Source organism: Rousettus aegyptiacus, unplaced genomic scaffold, assembly GCF_014176215.1.
Source record: "Rousettus aegyptiacus isolate mRouAeg1 unplaced genomic scaffold, mRouAeg1.p scaffold_m13_p_14, whole genome shotgun sequence".
Lineage (NCBI taxonomy): Eukaryota > Metazoa > Chordata > Mammalia > Chiroptera > Pteropodidae > Rousettus > Rousettus aegyptiacus.
The window spans coordinates 46,218,535-46,240,663 of record NW_023416289.1 but is presented as its reverse complement, the minus strand read 5'-3'; the positions used below and the strand labels follow the sequence as shown (position 1 = coordinate 46,240,663).

Genomic DNA, 22,129 nt, shown 5'->3' with positions numbered 1-22,129 from the left:
CCTGGGGGGCGGGGAAGGGGGGCGGCCGGGCCCCTTCTGTGACGCCACAAAGGCCCTGCCATGCCTCCGGCCTTGGCCCTCCTGCTGCTCGCGGGCCTGAGTGCCCGCGGAGGCTGGGGCTGCCTGCAGTGCGACCGCTCGGTGCAGGAGGCGCTGAGTCAGCTGCGGGTCACCGTGGTCCCCGGCCGCTTCCACGAGGAGCAGCTGCGGGCCCGCGCGCAGGCCCTGCTGCTGGGCATGGAGGGGCCTTTCTTCCGGGACTACGCGCTGAACGCGTTCGTGGGGAAAGCGGGTGAGTGGCGGGGAGGGGACGGTGCCTGGCACTAGCGGGGACCAAGCCGGACGCTGGAGTGGGGTCACTTTGGGGACCAGCGGCCCCAGAGGGGGGGGGGGCCTGACCTGGAGGAAGATGGGGGAGGGGTAACTTGGTTCTCTGAGGGACCCAGCGGAATTTCCTCGTCTCTCGTCCCCAGAAGTCGATCTCCTGGACCACGTGGCGTCCCTCATCAAGAATCAAGTGAGCAACTTAAAGACTAATGCTCTGAAAGGTAGGAGCCGAGAGGGAAAGACTTTTCCCAGCCCCCTCCCCCTCGTCCGTTCCCACCGCGCCTCCTCGTGATTTGAAAACGAAGACAAACGCAGGGTACAGCCTTTATGCACTACCGGCAGGGCTCTGAGCGCTTTGGTTAGAAAAGTCTGGACAGCCATCTCCGTGGGCGGCGCCCTCTTCAGAGAACCGAGGCGCAGACAGGCCCAGGGGCACACAACTGGGAAGCACCCGAGCTGAGGACCTGAACCCGGGACATCCCGGACAGCGAATCCCCGAGCCCCAGCCCGCGGGCCTGTCTCTGCAACCCCTGGAGCGCCTTTCAGTCAGTGGATGGAGATTCGCGAGGCCCTTATGACAGTCCCAGCAGAGGGCAGTAGATGGCTCTGTGGATTTGGGGGTTGTGGAGGAGTCTAAATCCCAGAAGCCTGGTCCCACCTCTAGGGATGGAGCAGGGAGCAGGACACCGTGGACCAGCCCAGCAGTTTTTAAAAAGATGAGAAGTGTGTGTGTGTGTGTGTGTGTGTGTGTGTGTGTGTGTGATTTGAGAGTTAATGACATTTCGACCCTAGCTTAGACACTACATTCTCCAGTGGGTGATCTAAGAAAGAGAAAGGACAGTCTACTGTTCTTTCGATCCTTGATCTGTCATTTTTATGACACTGACAGTTTCAAGGAGCCTAGGCCAACCACTTTACCGACTGTTACTACGTTATTGAGGGTTGGTCACATCTGCCTGGAGAACCCAAGCGGCTGACCTTTGTCGCTCAGTCTCCAAGCCCCTCCAGCGGTCACGTGGCCCAAGGCCTTACCATGAATCAGCCCGTTAGTATAGACTGGTGTGGCCTGAGGCCCCCAAGTAAGGAAGGACATTCTGGCAAGGTCTGAGGGGTGGAGCGGGGCCAGAGCCAAACCGGTTCTTGTAATGCACAGGGTTTGGACACCCCAGGCCTGCTGTGTTAACCCTTTACTACATGAGGTAATAAGTCAAAAGGGGACAAATATGATGGAGGAAAAAAATAAAGTGGAGACCAGGGGACAGGTGGTGCTGGGAGTTGAGATGGGGTCACAGTTTAAACCAGGGTGCCCAAGAAGGATGACACCCGGAAGTCAGTGCGTGAGGGAAGACAGAAGAAGAGGGGAGTCATCCATGAGGGGTCTGGAGTTGAGGGCTGCTGGCAGAAAGAAAGGACCCCCGGTGGACAGGACTGTGTGTGGCAGACCCTCAAGGAGGCCGGAGTGGGAGAGGGCTGGAGTGGGGGTGGGGAGATGTGGAAGATAAGGTCCTAGAGGTAAGGGGGGAGGGGTAGATCACATAGCACCTTCAGGTCTGGGCCAAGGTCAGGACTTTTGGCTTCTATTCTCGGTCACGTGGGAGGGCTCAGAGCTGGAGTGTGATGCCCATGAACTGACTGAGGTTTTAATAAGAATCCTTTGGCTGTGGAGAACAGATTTTAGCAGGGCGAGGGGGAAAGAGGGCTCAGAACCCAGCGAGAAAGGTGACTGATGGCCCAGGCAAGAGATGACGATGGCTGAACCAGGTGCTATCAGAAACGATGGGATTCCTGGATCTGTCTTGAATACTGAACCAACAGGATTCGCTAATGTACCTATTGACAAGTTGCATGTGGCATATGAGAGAAAAAGGAGTCAAAGACAGCACTAGGGGTTTTGGTCTGAGCAACTAGACTTACGGCATCTGCAGCTACTAAAATGAAGATTCAGGGGTCAGGAGTGGGTCTGGTTTTGGACTTATTGAGTTTAAGATGCCTATCAGACATCCAAGTGGAGATCCCGAGTGGGTCATTGGATATAAGCATCTGGACATCAGAGAGCGGTCTAGGCTAGTGCTATAAACGTGTGGGGAGCTATCAGTGTGTATAAAAACAGTGGAAACATGATATGAGGCACAAACAGGCACAGTAGTAATGTTTAATTTTCTAGTAGCCACATGTTTTAAAAGGTAGAAGCAGATGTCATCACTTTCACTATATTTCATTTAACGCGATATCTAAAATATTACCATTACAACATGCGAGCAACATAAAAGTTATCGAGATGCCCTGCAGTTACTTTTTTCGGTACCACGCCTTGGAAATCTAGCACAGGTTTTATACTGACGGCACACCTGGGTCCGGACCAGCCCGTTCTGAGCACTCAGCAGTCGTGCATGGCTCAGGGCTCCCATATCGGACAGTGCAGGTTTAGGGAATGCGTAGAGCCCTCATGAAGGAGGGAGTGTGAAAAAGAAGAGAGGAGAAGTGATGGAGTCCCGCCTTCTACTACTCACCAGATGAGGAAACTGAGGCCAAAGGAGGGCAGTTCGGCCAGGGGCCCCACAGTTGATTGGAAGCTAGATGCAGGACCCCTGAGGCCACTGATTGGCCCAGCGGTCCCCCGAGTAATACCTGGTCTTGCTTACTCATCCTTTCTCTTCAAAGCTGCAGACAGAGGGCTGGGAGCCTCCCGGCCCGCAAGGATCTCTTTCTTTCCTCAGACAGGCCCCTGCTGGAAGAGCTGGTGAGTCTAAGGGAGAATGCAATCCAGGAACTCAAGAAAGTGTTAATATCGTACGAATTGAAAGGTGTGGCATATCTCTCCACCAAGCCTGCTTCTCCCTTCCCCTTCATAACCCCATCCGCTTCTCACCTTTTCTCTCAGACACCCTCCCCACCTGCCCTGTATCTGAATGTTCTCTGCCCCTCCCCCACATTCCCTTCTCCCCTGGTCCCTTCCCCGTTAAGTTCTCAAGCTGTTGTCACAACTTAGCTCACCTCGGCTCTTTTCTCTTGCAGCATGCGATCCCGAAAGCTGCCGTGAGTCTTGGATTCATTGTCTGTCCCTCCCTTCTCTACCCTCCCCATACCTCTATTCCCTGTCTCCCCCAAATCAAGCCCTACCATTACACCTACTCCATCTGGCGGCTCCCCACTCCGAAGCCATAGCACCTAGGGTTACTTGATTTTTGTGGGCTTAGGAAAGTGGTTGCAACCTGCAAAAAGGTACTTGAGAGGGATGTCAGTCAGGATAGGAGAGCCTACATCCTAGTAGCAAATCGCACGTTCTCGGCAGCTTAACAACAACAACAACAAAAAAGGTTTCTTTCTCTCCCACCCACAATCCACTCATAGCTGAGCATTTTCCAAGCAGTGATTTAGGGGTCCAGGTTGCACCCACGTTGTGGCGTCTAAGCGTGCTTCAAAAAGGGAAGAGAATAGGGAACCCTACAAGGACATTTGCCTCGTCCCTCTGCCCACTTCCCGTTGGCCGGAACGCTGTCACGTGGTTGCACCCTGCTGCCAAAGGTGCTGCGAAACGCAGTCTTCCTGTGTGGCAGGAAGAGGAGGGGACAGATGAGTGCGTGGCCAGCCAGCCTATGCCCCAGGGGGCTGCAAAATGTTTGTTGACATTTCATAAATAGATATGTTTAATTTTAATTACATTTTTCTACGAAAAGAACGTTGGGTAAATTGGGCAGCTGCAACTCAATTCGACTCCTCGATATTATGTAACAGTTATTTTCACTCTGAGCTGTCTGTCAGTGAGTTCTGCTCAGCTGGCCCCGCACGCGGGACCTCCAGATTCCTGAGGGCCGAGGGGCTCCATCCCCGCTTTCCCCTGCTGCCTTCCCGCTCCTTCCCAGCCCTCTGATAGCTGCCCTCATCCTGGTCCTTCCTTTCCCCTGGTCCAGACTTGCTGAAAGACGAGGTCTTGGACTGTTTGCATTGCCTGAAGATCAGTCCGAACTGTATCAAGAAAAAGGACTGTTTCGGTAAGCTCTCGGGGTGCGGGAAGATGGGCGACAGGTGCATGAGAGATGAGGACGACTGTGTCTCAGTGAGTGTGGGCTTTTAGGTCTCCTGCGCGCAGCCTCGAATCCTGCCCCCAACACTTGCTTGCAGCGTGGGCCGGAAGTTGTTTCCACATCCGGGCTGTAGAATGGGAACGTGCCCTGGTGTCTTTACAAGGCCTATAAAGCCGGAATGGCAGGTGCTAGAAAAAGGTTTTCTTTTTAACCAGTGCCATAGGTGGGGGATCTGGAAGGATGTGTTGAATTCACTCATTCATCCATTTGAGATTTTTTTTTTTTTTTTTTACTCCTACAGCATCTGGTCTTCCTAGCTGGTCTCCCATCCAAGTACTAACCAGGCCTGGCCCTGCTTAGCTTCTGAGAACAGATGGGATTGGGTGTGTTCAGGGTGGCATGGCCATAGACCATGGACCATGACCTTCTGCGTGTAAAGAAGACGTGCTAACCGTTACACTATGGACCACGTCTTATCTGAGATTTTAAAAATAGCTATCCTTAGAGCAGAGAAGACAGTACAATGACTGCCCATATGTACATCAGGACTGAATAGTCACGCTGGCCCTTTGCACATGCTGTCCCCTCTCGCTGTGGCACCGTCCTCACTGCCTCCAGTATCAAGGTTTGCCTCCTTGGAGAGGATTCCCCAGGGGGCTGCAAAATGTGTGTTGACATTTTGGCTCTTTCTGTCGAATCATCCTGACAATGAACTTCTTCCGTTTCTGCTTTACCTATTTATCGCTGCAGTATTTTAAAAGAAATCAGGCACCGGGAGATTACACCTTTTCATAGCGTGTGCCTCTAAAAATAAGGACATTTTCTACATGAGCACAATGCCATCCCCAACCCAGCGAACCTGACAACAAACAGTTCAATATCAAATAATTCCGAATCCCTTCACCAGCTTCCCTAATTGTCCCCAGAATACCTTTCACAGCTGATTCATTCAAAGCAAGATCCAATGAGAGGACTTCTGACATTTTTCAATCGTTAGGGTTTCTCTCTCTTTTTAAATCAGGAAGTGTTTTTATCTTTCCCTCTCCTCCCCCCATGACACTGAAAAGAGGGGAATTATCTATTTGCTTCCTTAGGTGCCCTGGCTGTCGCGCTGTCGGCTCAGGGAGGGCGGGGATGTTTCCCCGCGGGGTTCAGAGGTTCAGGGCAGGATCCTGAGGGACTAGAAGAGCACCTGGGATGCAGAAGTGGAGGAAGAGATGGGGAGTCAGACCCCAAGAGAGGGCAAGGGCCTGGAGCGGGGTGGGGAGGAGCCAGGGTGCTGAGTCAGCAGTGGGTGCATGAAGCTGAGGGAGGAAGGGTGGTGAGGAAGGGTGGTGACTCGGTGGTCCGCCCCACCCCTACCCCCTAAACCTGACCCCCAGTTGACAGGCAGCACCGCGTAGCCCTGCAGTACGAGAAAATGAGTGAGAATGCGCTGATCCGGGCCCTGCCTGGCATCATCATCTCCATATTTCTGGCTCTCCTCGCCTTGGGGGTCATCGTGGTTTCGTGAGTCATCTCTTCCTCTCCTGAGGCCCCCGGGTGCCCCCACCGAGCCCCTCAAAAGTGGCCCTGCCCTGGGCCGGTCACTGTGTTATGTTGGAGTCTCCTTCCCAGTCACTTTATGTCTCTGTCTCTGCCTCCCTCTGTCTCTTTTTCTCTGGCTCTCCTCCCCTCTCTCCATCTCTTTTCTCTCTCATCTCTGTCTCTCTCTGTCTCTCTCTGTCTCTCTGTCTCTCTGTCTCTCTGTCTCTCTCTCTCTCCTCCTCTTCCTCCAACCCCTGGACCACATTATGTCTTCCTGGATCCTCAGCACTTTTGCCTTCGTGGGTCTCCTCCTCCATAAAGATAATACTAAAAATTATATTTCGTGGATGTGCTGGTTTGAAGACAGACATATTCTAAGCTGGAGTCATTATTATATATTCTTATTCATCATCGTCGTCATCATCACTGTTCTACTAACTTGTTTTCTTCTGCTTCTCAAGAGTCTTTAAATGAAAACACTTCCGTGGGCCCCAAGCACGGAGCCCGTGGTGCCAAGGGGGGACACTGCCCTCGCTGCCAGCGCTTCTCCCAGCCTCTGTCTGCTGTCCCCAGTGCAGTCCCCTCCCCAGTCTCTCACTCTCTTCCACCGGCCCCTCGCTCTCCTTTTCCTGAGCCCCAGTTTCTTCTTATTCATCTGTAGGCCATCCCTGCCTCCCTCCCAGGGCCGGGGGTGAGCGTTAAATGCTCATTCAGCATAGCGCATGTGGCCTCCGCTGTCACGTCCCCTTCTCTCTCCCTCTCTCTGCCTCTCCGGAGCACCAGGCTTTCTCCTCCTCTTCTCTGTCCCAGTCCCGGCTCCGCCACCCGCTCCTCCTCCTTCCCCTGCCCCCAGGTTGGATCTGTGTCTCTCAGTCTCTCTGCCTCTGTCTCTGAATGTCTCTTCCTCTCTCTGGGTCTGTTTCTAACTCCCACCCCACGAGCCCTGCAGGCTTTCTCCCTGACCTCAGCCCCTCGCTGCTGCTTTAAATCTCTCCGGCTGTGGCCACCTCCCCCCCTCTCCTCCCCACACCTTTCACTCAGCTCTCTCCCCTCCCCGGTGTTTGAACCCCTCTTCCTGTCTTCCCCTCTTCCATCTCCGGGGGTCCCTTTTCTGTTTCTAATTCCGTTTCTCCTTCATGCTCTTGCCCAAGTCCCCTCTTGCCTCTTGGTCTCTGTTACAGAACACTGTCCCTGCTCTCTCGCCACCGCCTGCCTCCCCTCCCCGTGTGTGAGTTTCCTGTTGCCGCTGTAACAAATGGCCACATGCTGGGTGGCTTAAGGAAACACAAATTCGTTCTTAGGGTTCCAGAAGCCAGAAGTTCACAAGCAAAGGGGTTGGTGGGGTTGGTCCCTCCTGGAGGTTCTGAGAGAATCGGTTCCCTCTCCGCCTGCTGCAGCCTTGCCATCACCCGTGGCTTCCCTCCAGTCTTCATGTGCCTTTTTCCTCTGTCTCAAACCTCCCTTTCTTTCCTCTTATAAGGACGGCAGCCATCGGATGAGGGGTCCAGCCCAAATCCAGAATGATCCCCTCTTACGTTAACTTAATTATATCTCCAAAGAGCCTATTTCCAAATGAGGTCACATGCACAGGGACCGAGAATGAGGACTTGGACGTATCTTTTGGGGAACGCAGTTCAGCTAGTACACCTGTTCTTGTTCTCTTTTCTCTCGCTTTCTGTCTTTCTCTTCTCTTCGAGCCTCTCTCCTTGTGTCTGTGTCTTTCATCGCACCTCTTGGCTTTTTCCACTCTTTGTGTTTCCATATTTTACTCTCACTCCCAGTCCCAATTTCTCATGCCTTTCTCCCCATGTACCAACCCTGATTAGCTGAGAACACTGGAAATCTACCCAGAGACCGATGATGTCACTGGCTAAGCCCAATAAGGCCGATGATTGGAGGGAAGTCTTTTTTTGGGGGGAGGGGGGCGGTTCTGTAGATCTGCAAGGGCCTCAAGGCCTCTTTCTAACGTCCAGGCCTTTTCTCTCTGACCAGGGCTATTACATATCGAGAAAACCGGAAACTCTTGCTGCAGTAAGGCATTGGTTTGGGGGTTCATAAGGGGAAAAGAAAAGAAAAGTTTAATAAAGTCTGTGACAAATTCTTCCATGTCTACGTCAGTTTCTGGAGGCCCCTCCCCTGCAATTGGTGTCCAGTTCTGGACACCCAACTGGGTACTCCTCAAGGGGTAGGGCCAGGTCTCACCCATCTGTAGACACAAGTTGCCCCGATTCAAAGTAGAAGCCATCTGGCCCATCAAGAGAGATGGACATTGAAGGCTCGAAGGGACAACCATTGCTACTGTGGGCAGGAATGCATCCTAAAGGTGACACCATAGTGCGACGGTCAAGAACAGTCAGACAGAGGAAGAGCAGTGGTCGGTGCGGAGAATGCGGGTTTCCCTCTCTATCTGAACTCTGAAATTTTCACTCCCTGTGTTCCTGAGTGGATTCGGATTCATTTTGCTATCTGAACTCTTGCTACTCGCTCACCCAGGGTAGGAAGCAAATGGCTTTGGATGACGTGGTGTCCTGTTTCTGAGCTGGCTAGCACAACCGCTGCTTTCTCATTCAGGATGTGGATAACGCGGATGTTTGATGGGTGGAAGAAAGGAGGGTTTTAGCTGAAGATTCAGTGCCTAGCATAGCTTGGCCATGAGCAGGCATTCAGTGAATATTTGTTGAATAAGTGAGGGTAGTAGTGTTGGGGGTGGGAGTGGGGAGTCCGTAAAGACGGTATTGATCCACACACTTTAAATGCCAGGGAAAGGAGCTTTGGGTGGTTTTTCCCAGGGTCTGAGATTGAAACCTCATGTATTTGGGGTCCAGGCAGAGAAATTGAAGACTGCGAGTCCCAGTCACAGAGGGTAGAGAACACGCAGCTCTATCCTATTGCGGTTGTGGTGAAATGACAGCCCCCGTGTTTTCAGATCTTCAGAGTTTTCAAGAGAACCCAGAAATTCAGATTTTTTTTTTTTTTCTGTGAAATCCCTCCGTTAAAGTAGTCTGGGCAACTAATTTTTTCAAGTACTGCAGACCAACCAAGACGCGTTTTGCTACCATTGTGAGACGACAGGGAAATGTCAGGGTGCTGCATATATATATATATATATATATATATATATATATATATATATATATATATATATATCGTATTCCTAGACATATATCTCCCTGCTCCCACTATAAAGGTCTATTTCCTCTACCACACTGGCCTTTAAGAGGTAAGAGGGGAAAGTGAGGCATACAGAAAGGAGGATGCGTAGGGAAATCTTGAGTAATTAAATGACAGAGGGGGCATGGCATGTATTCACCATCAATTTAGATGGGGCCAATTTTTTTTGTATCCCGAAGACATAAAAGTTGGTAGGAGAAATTTGGATAACATGGGTGAAAAAGACTATGACATAACCTCCTGTAGAGGGCAGTTAAAAGACTCTGGCTAAAATGGGAATATTTGCGGTGCCGATACTGCCAGACATTTCCCAAATGCCATGTTTCCTCCAGATGCAAAGCAGGTGTGTATTACAGTATGCATTCTCCCGCCCATTCTAGTCCCAGACTCCATTTCCCAGCATTCCCAGCCCTCGGAGGCCTTAGGCCGGGAGGAGCGTGAGTCGCAAGGTTTTCTGGGAAATGTAGTCCAGTTGCGAAGTCGCGTTTAAAGTACCAGTACTTAAAGTTCCGAGACAGTGACGGCGCAGGCGCATACCGTGGCCCGCGGGAGGGTGGGAAGGCCTGGCAGCGGTGTGCAACCCGCGGGGGCGCGCAGGTGAGACACGACGCGGCTGACCCCGGGGTAGCTGGTGGTTGCGGGCCGGGCTGGGCCGGGCGGGAGTGCCGACGCTCAGGGGGCGGGTCTAAGTCGTGCCTGGGTGGGAGGGGGCATGGCGCTTTGGGCGGCGCCCCGCCCCATCCGGTCACTAGCCAGGCGGCCCCACCGTCTGCGCGACTAGGACGATCTCAGCGCGCGGGAATGGGGCACCTGCCGTCTGCCAGGAGTGCGGCCAAGGATCCCCTACGAGGGAGAATGTACCTTTCCTCACTTCGCAGGTGAAGAAACAGACTCGGGGAGACTACGCGGCTTCTCCCCAGTCACAATGCTAATAAGTGGCCGACCAGGGGTCACAGCCAGAGATGTCTGACCCTGACTCCCCAGCGCGTACTCTGCACGGCCACGCCCTCGGTCTATATCCTTATCCTCAGCATCTTTTCCCCTCTCTCTGACCTTTATCTCTTCTCTCTAATCTCCAACCGTTACCCCGACCCCATTATGTCTCCTTTTCTCTCTGAGTCTCTACCCCTCTTTCTCTGTGTGTCGCTGTCCACTTCTCTCTGGGTCTCTGGACGCCTCCCTTCTCCAAGAGTCTTTGTGGTTTTTTCTAAAAACAAGGTCGCTGTGGAGAATCTGTTGCCTTGCCTTTTCCAGCCTCTGAGAGCACCTCGCATTCCCCGGGTGCTCCTCCATCCTTCAGCTTCAAAGCTGGAGGCCTAGGGCCCACCCAGATAATCCAGGATAATCTTCCCATCTAAGGATGCTTAACTCAATCACATTGCAGTTCATCCCAGACGTATCTTTTGGGTCCACTATTCATCCCCTATATGGTTTATGTCCAGGACTGTCTCCCCCACCAGGCAGAGGATGGAGCTTCATCTCACTGGTCTCTGTCCTCAGAGCCCCAAATGGAGCCTGTCACTCACCTGGGGCTCAGAGTGTGTCTGATGAACGAATGGGGGCGACCACAGTCTGAACACCAACCTCTCTTTGGCAGGGATTCTGAAACTTTATTTCAGCAGATGAAACCTTTCTTTAAACATGTTAAGGAGGAGCCCAGGATCCTTAAACAGGATTTTTGCAGGAGCTCCGCAAAACATGGCCCATCCATACAGTGGAATATTATTCAGCCCTGAAAAGGGATGAAGCACTGAGATGTGCTATAACATGGATGAACCTTGAACATGTTATGTTAAGTAAAAGAAACCAGACAAGAAAGGCCACGTGTTGTATAATTCCATGTATATGAAATGTCCAGAATAGGCAAATCCTTTGAGACAGAAAGATGAGTGGTTATCAGGGGCTGGCATTGGGGCAGAGGGAACAAGGACATTTGGGGGTGACTGGTTAACAGTAGAGGGATTCCTTGTAGAGTGATGATGAAAATGTTCTGGAACTAGGTAGTAGCGGTGGTTGCACATCATTGTGAGTGTACTAAATGCCACCGAATCATACACTTCAAAATGGTTAAAATGGTATCTTTTATGTTATATGTGTATTACTGCAATAGAAAAAATTATAACAAAAAAGGGGTTGGGTCTGTGGCGGCTTCTGGGTTTGAATCTTGCTCTTGGCACTTGACATCTCTCTGACCTTGAGCAAGGGTCTTGACCTCTTGTGCCTTGATTTCCTCACCTGAGGATAACTGTAGTTCCTTCTCTGAGGGCTGATGTGTGGATGCAGCAAGCTGAACCCCCTGATTGCTTGTAGTTGTTGGTACAGAATGGGGACCTCAGGCAGCCTGTCCTAAGCCTTTTTTCCTGCTTGTAGGAGACCAGGGTCCCCTCTGTCACAAGGCTTCTTTGGGAAATTCTGTCTGTCTAGGCCAGAACTGACCCCGGTTCTCTGCTCCAGTCTCCTTCAGCTCTACAGAATCAGACCTGGTTCTTTTCTCTTGCAGGTGCAGGCCAGGGACCCAGCAATGGCCACCAGGACTCTGACAGCTGAGGACCAGGTAAGCCTGTGCTCCCTCTTCCCAGATATGACCTTGTGGACCCCAAGGGCCATCCCCATCTCTGCCTGTGGCCTGAAAATCTTCTGCCCCTCCCAGTACTGGGAGAGAAGGGGGCTGTGATGGGAACTGCGGGGCTGGGAGGTGTGAGGGAGGGGCAGGATGCTCTGAGCCGGGACATTAGGACACAGTCTGAAAATCAATCATCGAATGTTCAGCGGCCTTTTGGTTAGCAGGTGAAATGGGTAGCAGTTTGTTTTGTTTCTCCCCCGAGCCTCATCCTTAGAATCGGGAACGGCATTTGGAATCAGAGTTGGGATGAAGTACAACTTAGGAACATGAAGCTCTCGATGCACAATGGCTGGTCACTCTTTTAAAAGTGTTTCTTAGGACTGCCACATACAGACGTGCAGTTACTCACTGCACAGGGGCGCCTCATCTCAGTGGCATGATTTGCATCTTATACCTCATATATTGGTGTATTTATTATGACAGTTTTTTCATGCAGATGGCAGCAAACTGTCATATACCAAAATAATTGGCACGTTATAACGATTTTCCAACAGATGGCAGTACAGAGTCACGTGACGAGCCCTCGTTTGACTTTCTAACGGGGTGCCTGTGGGCTAGCTCGCGGCCTGCCCTAGGCTTCTTACATGCTTTCCCAAACATGCCGAGCCAAAATGCCCCAGCCCAGGGAGCATGTCATAGGCCCTTGCCTCATGACCTCCCTCATCCAGACTTCTGGAAGGACGTGCCCTTCCACTGTGTAACGCTGGCCCTTTCAGGAATCAGTGACCTTCAAGGACGTGGCTGTGGACTTCACACTGGAGGAGTGGGGCCAGCTGGGGCCTGGCCAGAGGGAGCTGTATTGGGACGTGATGCTGGAGAACTACCAGAACCTTCTCTCCCTGGGTGAGGTCCCACTTCTGCCTTTCCAGGAGGAGGCATGATGCCCCCTCTGTTCTCACTTCCTGTGTGCCCACTCACTGCTGACCTGTGGGTGGCCTCTGGGTCATATGGTGCCCTCACCGGTCCCTCCTAGCTGGCCTCTCTCCGTTTCTCTCTGCCTCTCCTAGAGTCCCAGTGTCCCTCAGGGCCCCAAGTCCTCTGCCTGTCCCTCGAAATCTTCAGCTGGTGTCCCCACCCTCATCTCATGCTTCCCTCTGCATATGTGCTGACTTCAGGCTCCACACTGGGATGCCTGTTCTGGAATCTCAGACTTCAGGTACCCTCCCCCCTCGCCCCCGATGTCCTATCAACAGGCTCCGTCCTGGCATCTTCTCCCCAGAGTATTCAAACGCTCTTCCCCACATGTGTCTCCCAAGTCCCACACTTGTCCACGCACCCACCCCCTGAGTCCCACAAGGCCTGTCCCATCCACCACCTTTACCCTGAGCTCAGTGTCTCCACACTGACCTGCTCCTCCTGCTCCAGGGCCCCACGTTCCCCAGGGCCCAGACCAGATCCCCAGGCACCATCCCCTAACTAACAACCCATCAGGCCCCAGCTGTGTCCCCCTCTGCCCCCTGACTCTCCGTATATTCCCTCCTCTCTGTCCCCACAGCCGGGCTCTGCTCAGGCCTTGTCCTCTGCCCAGACCCAACGCCGGCCTGTCCTCTGCTTTGCCCTTCCCTCCCCTTCCGTCTCTCCCTCCTCATTTCATTGCCCGGCTCCTGCATGTCTCCTTTCCCTGTGAGCTATGGTGGCGCATAGGCTCCATCCTCAGCTCTCCTTACGCGCACACTTTTGGTAGACAAACTCTGTCCCCTGGGTTCCAGCTCTGTGCAGCTGGTGGCCTCCAGAACACTTCCCAAGAAGGGCCCAGCCCCCACAAAGCTGACCGCGGCTCTCCAGACTCATTCTCCCATGGGTCCCCCATCTCGGGGACAGTCCCCCACCCACGCAGTCAGCAGGCCAGTCCTGGGCACTGCCCTTATCGGCTCCTTCACAGCCTGACATGACGTGGGCCCTGCAGCCTCTTCAGTTTCATCACCTCCCATTCCCTTTGTCCCCCAAGCTCCTCCAGTCAGAGGAAGGCTCGTCCCTAGTGCGGGAGGCATCGGCATGTCGTCTGCTCATCAGGATGATGAGTAGGAAGATGGATTAGCTTCCTGGGGCTGCTGAAACAAATTGCGCAAACTCGGCACCTTAAAACAGCAGAAATTTATTCTCCCACAGTTCCGGAAGCCAGAAGTGCAAAAGCAAGGCGTGGGCAGCACCACGCTCCTTCCGAAGGCTCTGGGGAAATCCGTTCCTGCCTCCTCCAGCTCCTTGAGGCTCCCAGCAATCCTGGGGTTTCTCATCTCATACCTGCATCACCCCAACCTCTGTCTCCACCTTTGCATGGCCTGCCCCCCTCCATATGTGTCTGTGTGTCCCTCTTCGCATAAGGACACCTCATTGGGTTGCAGACTCACCATAATCCAGTAGGACCTTGTCTGAACTAATTACATCGGCAAAGCTCCCATTTCCAAATTAGGTCACATTCTGAGGCTCTGTGGACATAATTTGGGGCAAACACTGTTCATTCCACAATAGGAAGAGAGAAATTAATTATCTCAAAGGCAGCAGGCATAAAAAGCAAAAAGAAACAGATGGAATTAATTTTAGTAATATGTTTTGTTTCATCCCATCTATTTAAAATGTGATCATTTTGGCACATGTCAAAATCACAGTCAATATAAAAATTATTAATGAGATCATTTATGTTTTTCTGCATCTTAAGTTCTTCAGAATGTGGTGTGTTTCACACTCAGGTTGAACAGCAGAGAGTCAGAGCCTGAAACAGTAACATCAGGGCTCAGGCTCTCTCTGGGACATAGTAGGCACCTGAAAAATGAATCTCGCATTGACCGTTAAAGTGTCTAATAAGTAGGCACCCAATGTATGCATCTCTCCTGCAGACCCAGGGCCTGAGGCCCAGCCCTGAGGCCTCTGTGACCATGGCGCCCACTGCCAAGACTCGTGTCTTTTCCAGGAGCAGGGCTTCCTGGGTCCAAACCCAATGTGATTTCCCGTCTGGAGCGAGGGGAAGAGCCCAGGATGGAGGAGAGAGAATCCTGGCAAGTTACCTGTCCAGGTGTGTGAGGATGTCCAGCAAGTGTGAGCCATCTTCCTACCCCATCTGTCATGATCAGCATGGTCACTCAAGAATGAGGCAGCATAACATACAGGTCATCACTGTGGACTCTGGGTTCAAATCTTAGCTCTACTGCTTCCTGGTTCTGTGACCTTGGGCAAGTCATTTGGCTTCTCTGTGCTTCAGTTTCCCCATCTGCAAAACGGGGTCAATAATAGTCTCTCTCTCTCTCTTTCTCTCTCTCTCTCTCTCTCTCTCTCTCTCTCTCTCTCTCCTTCCCTCCCTCCCTCCCTCTCTCCCCACCTTCCCCCACCACATGTTGATCCTATCTGTTTCTGCCTTCAGTCTATCTTCAGGCTTTTCTACGTGGCAGTTGATATGGCTTCCCCTACTCTCAAACTTATGTTCTGCCTAGCAACACCATATATCAATCTCAAGGAAGACTCTGATAGGCCCTGTTTGGATCTTGAACTAATTATAATGGCCTGAGGGATAGGATATTCTGATTGGCCAGCCTGGGTTTCATGAAGTGGAGGGTGGGAAAGACTATCTATGATAAACAGCCCCATCAAGATTACATCAAAAGGGGATCAGTGGTTGTTCAAAGGCAGGGATGCTAAGGAGACAAGGAGGATATGTCTAAGATGGCAGAGTACAAGCCTGCCCCACCCTCTTCTCTGAGGGCAAGGGTCAGATGTCTTGTTCAGTACAGTCATCCACCCCAGAACTGTGGTTGGCACGTGACAATTATGCAATTAATGGATATCTTATGAACAAATCTATAGCATCAAAAAATCAATCCCCTTCAACAAATTCCAAATGGCAATGTTTCCTGCTCATCATCTTTTGTCTCCTTTTCTCCAAATTGCAAGCTGTTAAAGCCTCATATACATTTAATATTATCAATATCTGTCGATCAAGTAAAAGTTACATGTGTTCATCATAGAAACTTTGAAAATCCAAATAAGAATGAAGCAAGAAATGAAAATTCCATAATCCTAATTGTCTCTTCAAAAAAATCCACATTTAAAATTTTAATGTAGTTCCTTCATGTATTTTCACCCCAATGTCTCTACTGTATTTTTAATAATAAAAGTAAATAATAACAACATTGATGAACCTTGAAGACATTATGCCAAGTGAAATAAGGCAGACTTAAAAAGGATTTCACTTACATAGGGTACCTACAGTAGGCAAATTTATAGAGACAAAGTAGAATGGTGGTTGCCAAGGGGTGGGGGAGGGGAAACTGGGAATTAGTGTTTAATGGGTACAGAGTTGCAGTTTGAGAAAATTAAAAAGTCCTGGAGGTGGATAGTGGTGAATGTACTTGTGCAACTGAACTGTACACTTAAAAGTGGCTTAAATGATATAATTTATGTTATGGGTATTTTACCACAATCAAAAATAATAAATTAAAAACTCTCCATCCCACCACACATAAACACACACACACACAAATATATAGAAAATCTCTAGAAGGATTCGCCAATTAGAAACAGCGTAGGAACAAAGGAAGGAGGAATATTTACTTTTCACTGTGATCACCTAGTAAAAATTACTTTTTAATATTTAAAATGAATAAAACATTTCAAATATGTAATGTAGAAAGTGAAATTCTTTTATAAATTCACTTCTACAATTCACTTGCCAACAACACTGGATATTTTTAAAATTTCCAAACTAAAAAGTGTCAAATAAGCTTCTCGGTAATTTGATTTTTTCAACTATTACTAATGTTGAGCATCTTTTTACATATTAATTGGCCACTTGTTTTTCTTCTGCAAAGTGCCTATTCACATTCTTGCCTCACTATTTTTATTAGATTGTTTCTCTTATTGATTTGTAAAAATGTATTATATATTATGGCTAATAAACCACTGTGCACATAAACTGTGTTGCAACTCAGTTCTTTTCACTTTTAGAGTATATTGAGGCCACTCTTCCATGTGACAACATGAATCTATTTACTTCATGTCTTTTGAAATAGCAACACAAACTTTGAAGCTTCTCTTCTAATTTTACAATGACAGTTCTAAATAAACAGCTTATTTTGTTCTGGAACAGACGATGTTCATATTTTCCATTTCTTTCAGACTTGGAGACAATCTCTGAAACTACTCAAGAGACACTGCCAAAAAAGGATATTTCTGAAGAAGCAGCTTCCCCGGTGGGGAAGATGGAGGGAATTTTAATGGCAATGCTTGGAGATGGCAAGATGGGGGAATACTGGACATGTGGCCATCAATCAGAGGACCAGAGAAAGCAGGAGAGGCATTTGAGGTGTCTTTTTGCTTCTCCCAAGGAAAACATCTGTGGGGAGAGAGGTCTTGGCTGTATTGAGCTTGGAAGAAGCTTCAGGCGGACCTCAGTCTTCATGAAGAAGCACAGAGTGCCTGGGGGAGAGAGGCTTCAGAAGTGGAATCGGCCAAGGAAGAGCTCAAAACGCCAAAGGACCTTTGTAGAGAAGAAATCATTTAACTGTATGGAATGTGGGAAAGCCTTCGTTTACCATTCGGACTATATCCTACACCAGAGAATTCACACTGGAGAGAAACCCTACAAGTGTAAGGACTGCGGGAAGGCATTCAGCAACAGCTCGTATTTCATCCAACACCATGTCATTCACACGGGGGAGAAGCCCTATGCATGCAACGAATGTGGCAAGACCTTTACTCAGAGCTCATCTCTGACCGAGCATCAGAGGATCCATACTGGAGAGAAGCCATACCAATGCAAGGAATGCGGGAAGGCCTTCACCCAGAGCTCCTCCCTCATTAAGCACCAGCGATGCCACACCGGGGAGAAACCCTATAAATGTGACCAGTGTGGAAAGTTCTACTCGCAGGTGTCCCACCTCACTCGCCACCAGAAAATCCACACAGGGGAGAAGCCCTACAAGTGTGGCGAGTGTGGCAAGGCTTTCTGTCACACCTCTTCCCTGAGCCAGCACCAGACAATCCACACCGGAGAGAAACCCTACAAATGTAATGAGTGTGGGAAAACCTTCAGCCACAGCTCATCTCTGACTCAGCATCAGCGGGTTCACACGGGAGAAAAACCTTATGAGTGCTCCGCGTGTGGCAAAGCCTTCAGCCACAGTTCTTCCCTGACTCAGCATCAGAGAATTCACACTGGTGAGAAGCCCTATGAGTGTAACGAGTGTGGGAAGGCTTACACGCAGATTTCCCACCTCATGAGACACCAGAGCATTCACATGGGGGAAAAACCCTATATATGTAATGAGTGTGGCAAAGCTTTCAGTCACACTTCATCCTTTGCTCAACACCAGACAATTCACACTGGCGAGAAGCCCTATAAATGTAACGAATGTGGGAAAACCTTCAGCCAGAACTCTTCCCTGACACGCCACCAGAGGATTCACACTGGGGAGAAGCCTTATGAGTGTCGCATTTGCGGGAAGGCCTATACCCAAATTTCCCACCTCATTCAACACCAGAGGATTCACACCGGAGAGAAACCTTATGTGTGCAGTGAGTGTGGGAAAGCCTTTAGCCGGAGCACCCACCTTATCGAGCATCAGAAAATCCACACGGGCGAGAAGCCCTATAAGTGTAAGGAGTGTGGGAAGACATTCAGTCACAACTCATCCCTCACTCAGCATCGGAGGATTCACACTGGCGAGAAACCCTACCCCTGTAAGGAATGCGGGAAAGCCTTCAACCAGAGCATCCACCTTATTCAGCATCAGAGAATTCACACCGGAGAGAAGCCCTACAAATGTAACAACTGTGGGAAAACCTATACCCAGATCTCACACCTTATTCAACATCAGAAGGTTCACACGGGTGGCAGACACTATGTGTGTAAGGAACGTGGGGAGGATTTTGGCTGGAGTTCACACCTGACTGAACACCAGAGAGTTCACAGCACCCACAACACCTACATCTGCGATGATTTTGAGAAAGCCTTTGCTTGGGGCACGCAGCTTGCTGATCATCATCAGAGAACTCATGCTGACTAGAAGGCCTGAGAATGTGACACACTGGTGGTTCTGCTGTTGGGTTCGGTTCAGCCTTCATCAGCACTAATAACTTTCTCCCAAAGGAACAGTAACACCAAACATCGAGAGAGCTGGTTTCTTTTTTCCCTAGGAGGATGGCACAGTTTATCACCAACTGGAACAGCTTCTGATCGTTTTAGTAGCTTCCCCCTAAAATCTGAAATTCCTTCCTATTTTTCAACCCTACAGTGTCCCCAGGTGGTGGTCTAGGTGGTGCTCTAAATGGGCTGCAACCATATCTGGGGTCTTAAATAAGGTCGCGCTGAGCTTTTTAAATGCAATGATTATTCATTAAATTGGAGCCTGAAAATTCAAGAAAAAAGAAACAGCCGGAAAGAATAACCCTTGAGTAAAAGTGTCAAATATATGTAGCTGAACATATGTGCTAGGTGATTTTACTTTCCTTTAAGACTTTAAGATACAAATGTCGCCACAAAATTTACAATTGGCTTAAATATTGAATATGTTTCACATATTTACATCCACTTTTGATGTCCTGTTTTTTTGATCTTTTCCATTTCCAGGATTTGTGATTTAGAAAGCCATTGCCCTATTGGGCATTATTTTCTAATTCTATTCATGCCCAAAGGGAGGTTTTTCTTTCCTCATATTTTTGAAATATTTTTCTAACTATAAAAATAATTGCATACTTTCACAACAGGAAAAAATTTTAAATAAAATCACATATGCTTATTGTAAAGGATGGTTTGGAAAGTGTAGAGAATTAGGGACTACAATACCAATCCCCCATAATCCCATAGCCCAGAGACACTGATCATATTGGGCTGTATTTCTGGTTTTGTTTTACACTGTGTTCCATATTCATAGTATTAAACTTAGAAAAAATTAGAATCAGAAAACAAAAGCCATATATATTCACCTACAATGTGGTCACCCTCAAAAATCATATTGTTTTGATTTTTCCTATTTCCTTCAAAATATCATTTAAAAATAAATTTTATTTTATTTGATTGTGTAGTAAGAGTGTAGAAATGATTTTGACTTCTCTGTTTTGCCCTCATTTTACCATGAGCAGTGTCCTTTTTCACCACATATACTTCATACTCATCACTATTAGGGTTAATGATATTTATTTCATTGACAGGTGTCAAATAATTTACAAATCCATTGCCCCATTTTGGCTTTGTTCTAAGCCCCTGATTGACACAGATTGTTCACCAATTTTCTCAATTATGAACAATTTTATAACAAGCATTTTCATGCCTCCTCTCTTCTTTTGAGGGGATTATTTCTCTAAGTCAAATTTCTCAGAGTGGGAATAATAGAATCGAGATTCTAACCATTTTCCTGATTCCTGAATGTTTCAAATTGCTTTCCAAAGAGACTGAACCTAATCTACCTGGCAAAAGGGGGCATGTGGACCATAGTTTTGCCACATTTACCAGCACCGAACATGAATCATGTGATTTTTCCCCCCATGTCAAACTTAAAATGGTTAGTGCATTCAGTAACTTGCTGTGTGCCGAGCTCTGTTTTAAGCCCTTAGTATGAACACCTTTCATTCTTTCAACATCCACCCATGTTTAGGGCTGTGTTATTCCATTTCACAGATGAGGGCACTGAGGCACAGAGAGATGAAGTGGCAAAAGTCTCACAGCTGGTCAGGATCATGGTGTCTGGATTCAAGCCCAAGCAGTAAAGCTCCAGAAGCTATGCTCTGAACTTCTATAGGGTTCATCCACATTCTACATATAGCATTTCCTTCTTAAAATAATGTTTATTATATTCTAAAAACCAGTACATGCTTATTGAAAATTTAGAAGGCCCCCCACAAATCCAGAAAACTTTATCCAAAGTTCAGTGCTATCCAGAGATGTTAATATTTTGATAAACTACTATTTTTAAAACTTTATACTATATATGCTTTAATAAATCTGGGGCATATTGAATATACAGTTAAGTGTACTTCTGTTTATTTAACTTTATATGATGAGCCCCTATCATTAAATGATAGACTCGTATCATTAAATACTCATATCTTAAATAACCTTTAACAATCAGATGGTCTGGGGCTTTGCATAGTCTATGTTTATTCAACATATTAGCCAGTAGGACTCCTATTGGACATTTTGGTTGTTTCTAGATTTTGACTTTTACAAATGTCCCTTCTGTTGAAATCTTACCCTGAGCACCTGACAAGTTCTCAAGTGACATCCTGGCAGAGGGGTTGTAGTGTCAAAGGGAAAATGTTTCAATTATCCCAGACATACAGCCTGTGGCTTCCCAGGTCTGTCTCTCTGGTGATCTGACTGGCAGTGGGGGATGGGCTGCATCTCCCCAACATCCTCAGTGGTAACTATTACCATGTTCAAAAGTCTTTGCCCAGGTACAGTATGTCTAGTCTGGTTGAAGAAATACTCATTTATTGTGAATAATTCAGACAATACAAAAACGAAGAAAGCTATGGCTTTCTATAAATCTTTATTCCAAAGATTCTAGACTTTTTTCTGTGAATATGAACCTCGCAAGCCCCCCTTTTTTTATATAAAATTGGTGATAGTCACATAAATATAGTATATAATTTGTTATGGTATAATCGCATGTGATTTTAGAAGTGGCTTTTTTTACTTGGTATAATGTTATCTGATCTCTATTAACGGACATTTTTATCTTCCATCATTGGACATTTATTTGACATTGGTGCAAAATACCCCCATGAGTACCCAAATGTTAATACCATAGAATGTCCATGTTTAAAATTTTGAGTTATTGCTAAATGAAACTCAAAGAAAGGATGACCCAATCTACATGACTCCTGGAAGTGCTGAGTGCCTATTTCTGCTCCTCCACTTCCTTCACAAATACTTGCTATTAGTCTTATTTTTTAAACATTCTTAATCTAATAAGTAAAAATGGCCTACCGATAATGAGATAAAAGACCTTTCTGTTATTGATGTTTTGGCTTCATTGAATTGCTTATTTATGCATTTTGCCCATTTTTAATTTGGCTTCTTTTTTGTATTAACTCTTTGTTATATGTAACTACTATTTTTCCCAGTTGGTTATTTCTCTCAATTTTGCTTATGGTGTATTTTGCTATACCGATTTTTAAAACTTTTAGAAATTCAAATCTATTTGAATTTTCTTTTATAGTTCTCTGATCTACTATCACGCTAAGAAAGGCCTTCCTCACCCCCCAGGATTATGGAAACATTCTCCTATATTTTATTCTAGTATTTTTATGATTTCTTAAGGTTTGTTTTTATTCCATTTGAAAGGCTATCACATTCCAACTGGTGGGGCTACACGCAGATATCCTGGGTGGACAGGATGTATCCTACCACTCGCCCCATCCCCAGCCCTGCCAACCCAGTGCCAAACCCACGTAGTGTGAATGAGCAAAATAAACCTGTGCCGTTCGGCCACTGAGATCTGACTTAACTGTATTGCCAAAGCATTAT

General features: G+C 48.2%; 2 protein-coding genes and 1 pseudogene across 10 annotated transcripts; 2 read left to right on the top strand and 1 right to left on the bottom strand.

The window, feature by feature from the left end:
• Positions 1–60: 60 nt before the first annotated feature.
• On the top strand, positions 61–7,974 carry IZUMO2 (IZUMO family member 2). The gene is made up of 7 exons (XM_016125760.2): positions 61–292; positions 474–548; positions 3,045–3,131; positions 3,343–3,363; positions 4,239–4,319; positions 5,735–5,861; positions 7,872–7,974. Exons 1-7 carry the CDS (start codon positions 61–63, stop codon positions 7,912–7,914), a joined length of 666 nt encoding a protein of 221 aa, XP_015981246.1. The 3' UTR covers positions 7,915–7,974.
• LOC118611748 lies at positions 4,645–4,763 on the bottom strand (annotated as a pseudogene).
• A 1,618-nt stretch (positions 7,975–9,592) lies between the features above and the next one.
• On the top strand, positions 9,593–21,520 carry LOC107500401 (zinc finger protein 883). Of its 9 annotated transcripts, none has more exons than XM_016125556.2 (5): positions 9,593–9,647; positions 11,551–11,604; positions 12,390–12,516; positions 14,582–14,683; positions 16,780–21,517. In XM_016125556.2, the coding sequence occupies exons 2-5, from the start codon at positions 11,572–11,574 to the stop codon at positions 18,666–18,668; spliced, it is 2,151 nt and encodes a 716-aa protein (XP_015981042.2). In that variant the 5' UTR covers positions 9,593–9,647; positions 11,551–11,571; the 3' UTR covers positions 18,669–21,517. The 9 variants fall into 9 exon arrangements, with proteins under 9 accessions (XP_015981042.2, XP_015981045.2, XP_036088452.1 ...); XM_036232559.1 differs by having other exon boundaries at positions 9,609–9,647; positions 9,929–11,604; positions 16,780–21,516; XM_016125555.2 differs by lacking the exon at positions 9,593–9,647 and adding an exon at positions 9,812–9,928.
• Positions 21,521–22,129: the final 609 nt, after the last annotated feature.

Coding starts and splice junctions, on each gene's coding strand:
- LOC107500401 (XM_016125556.2), top strand. CDS start 11,572: ATGGCCACCAGGACTCTGACAGCTGAGGACCAG. Junction 11,605..12,389: donor CTCTGACAGCTGAGGACCAG/GTAAGCCTGTGC, acceptor TGGCCCTTTCAG/GAATCAGTGACCTTCAAGGA. Junction 14,684..16,779: donor CTGGCAAGTTACCTGTCCAG/GTGTGTGAGGAT, acceptor CATTTCTTTCAG/ACTTGGAGACAATCTCTGAA.
- IZUMO2 (XM_016125760.2), top strand. CDS start 61: ATGCCTCCGGCCTTGGCCCTCCTGCTGCTCGCGGGCCTGAGTGCCCGC. Junction 549..3,044: donor AAAGACTAATGCTCTGAAAG/GTAGGAGCCGAG, acceptor TTCTTTCCTCAG/ACAGGCCCCTGCTGGAAGAG. Junction 3,364..4,238: donor ATGCGATCCCGAAAGCTGCC/GTGAGTCTTGGA, acceptor CCCCTGGTCCAG/ACTTGCTGAAAGACGAGGTC.